This window comes from Acanthisitta chloris, unplaced genomic scaffold (genome assembly GCF_000695815.1).
Source record: "Acanthisitta chloris isolate BGI_N310 unplaced genomic scaffold, ASM69581v1 scaffold21037, whole genome shotgun sequence".
In the NCBI taxonomy this organism is placed as follows: domain Eukaryota; kingdom Metazoa; phylum Chordata; class Aves; order Passeriformes; family Acanthisittidae; genus Acanthisitta; species Acanthisitta chloris.
In genome coordinates this window covers 9,209-11,586 of record NW_008682297.1, presented here as the reverse complement: position 1 = coordinate 11,586, position 2,378 = coordinate 9,209, and the positions used below count along the sequence as shown (strand labels likewise).

Below are 2,378 nucleotides of genomic sequence, written 5' to 3'. Positions count from 1 at the left end.
TCCCTGTGATTCTCTGGAAATGCTGCCTAAGCCCCAACATACTGTTCCAGCTGAGGCCTCACAGCACTGACCACAGGAGGATAATTACACCCCATGTAGGAAACACTGAGGAATGCCTCTGAGATGACTCTCTCTGAGCCATGTTGTTGACTCCTTTTTAATGTTTTAAAACATTAAAAATGTTTTTAAAAGCTGGAGTTCTAGATGATTGGTTTGCTGCTTAGCCACATAATCCAGCCTTTTATTCCCAACATGTAAGTCTCTCCTGATTCCAACTTCTTGGTTTCATGCCATATTTTCAAATTCTGAAACCACTTCTGAGTCTGATCCTGTTTTCCAAAATGATTCCAACTCTACCAGTGTGATGTCATTCACAAACTCTATAAATGTGCTCCACTGTTATGATGTTAACCAAAATACCACCTGGAAATGGAACAGAAAAGCAGGACCCACTGGAAATGTCAGTGTTGGTTCTCACCAAGCCAGAGAGCTGCTCTGTGAGAAGGATTTCCTTCTTGGGATAATCCTCACCACATAGTGGTGGTTACATCTAATGCTATTTCATTAGGGAAAGCTTAAAAAACTCCACAGTTAACAAGATTACTCCTCTTCCTGCCCCTGGCTCATTACCTTTGCCAATTGCTGTGGTGAGGGATGTTGGCAGTGGTAGAACAAGCTGTTCACACCCATGTTGGTTCTTCTAATCTTATCTTCTAATGAGTTAGAAATTAATTCCCAGGCTTCTGACTGGTAAAAGCTGTGCCAAAAAGGCTGTAATTTCTTAGATAATAATGTTCTGGTTGTCAATTTCTCTCCTCTAGTTGTTTTTCTCTATCTAGACCCAGGTTGGGATCCAGCTCTACACCACATCTGTGTAGTTTCCAGTCCCTGAGATACTGTGCACTGGAAACAAGTCAAAATGCTCCTGGAGATCTTTCACTGGGGGAAAGTAAAGTGCCAGTTGTGCCTTTTACAAAATAATTTTCATGTTGGAGGGAACAGCAGAGGTGTTTGGAGGTGTCCTGCTGGGACAGCGGTGCACACTCAGGATGACAGCCAGGCCCCCTTGGGGCATAAGAGCCATGTTGGGAACACCAGAGCTCTCAGACCTCTCTTATCCCTCCAAAATGATCTCATTTGGCATTAGATTTGGTATTTTTGTTGACATACATTCTCTGATTTCCTGTGCTTTCATAGGAAGAAGAGGAGCAGGAAGAAGGAGGTGAAGGAGCAACAGGAGACCCCAAAAAGGAGAAGAAGTCTTTAGATTCAGATGAGAGTGATGAAGATGATGAGGATTATCAGGTACTGCCATGCTCAGGGCACTTCACACACTGGCACCATGAATGCTCTTGAGTCAGGGTTCTCTTTGGGATTTACCTAGAGTCAATTGTTCTATGGAAGAACTATGTTTAGAAGCCCCAAAAGCCTCACTGGGCAGCATTTTGTCCTCAGAGTGAAAACTCATGTGTATTCATCACTGAAATACAGAGGCAGGAAGATGTTTTAGAGGGCTGAAATGCCTGGTGGGAGCAGCCTTGGTTCATAAATGGTAGCAAGATCTTGAGTGGTGCTTTTGGGATACTCTGCAGTGTTTGCTGAGCTCTGATCCAACACTCTGCTGGCTGTGGGAGAGCTGCTCAGCTTTCCTCTTGTTTTTGACCCGCAGCAAAAGCGCAAAGGAGTGGAAGGGTTGATAGACATAGAGAACCCCAACCGTGTCATCCAGACAACCAAAAAAGTAACTCAGCTGGACCTGGATGGGCCTAAGGAACTCTCCCGACGAGAGAGGTGAGTCTCTCCTGCTGCCTGGGGGGAGCTGCTGCATCCCTGAATTCCATCCCTGCAGCTTGGCATGGGGAGGTGTTTCTCTGCTCTGTGTGTCTTGGTGTTTCAGGGAGGGTCTGAAAGTGTGTTGCTGCCTAAAGCAGACACTGAACAGCAGCAAACTGTCAAGCAGGGCTCAGTCTGGTTCAAAATGTTCCTTACAAAGAGCACAGAAGTTGTGTCCTCTGGGAGCAGCTGGAGCCAGGCAGCTTGGCCAGGTGCACTGGAGGAAGGGATTTAGGGCATTCCTTCCCTGAAGTTTTATAACAAAAATCAGATGGAACTGAAACCCTGCAATCATATTGCTGTGGAATGGATTTAGGCCATTCCTTCCCTGAAGTTTTGTGCCAAAAATCAGATGGAACTGAAATCCATTTGCCAGAGGTCACCTTGGCTCTGCTTGAATCTCGCTGCAGAAGGTGCCCTGGTGACAGGTGGTGGCTTCCCAGATTCCAGGTGAAATTTTGTCTGAGCAGATGAGTAAGCTGAGAACCACAGTTTAATCTTCTAGTTTCATTTAGCAATGGTGAGTTTCAGAGGGAAAGATTTAA

The 2,378-nt window shown here is 45.5% G+C and overlaps 1 protein-coding gene across 1 annotated transcript in view; it reads left to right on the top strand.

Moving 5' to 3' along the window:
- PDAP1 (PDGFA associated protein 1) overlaps positions 1-2,378 on the top strand; it is a gene marked incomplete at its 5' end in the record, with an annotated part of 4,916 nt that overhangs the window by 690 nt on the left and 1,848 nt on the right. Inside the window, 2 exons of the mRNA XM_009078486.1 lie at positions 1,198-1,305; positions 1,670-1,791. Of these exons, the coding sequence (XP_009076734.1) occupies positions 1,198-1,305; positions 1,670-1,791 (230 nt within the window). The remainder of the gene's footprint in view (positions 1-1,197; positions 1,306-1,669; positions 1,792-2,378) is intronic.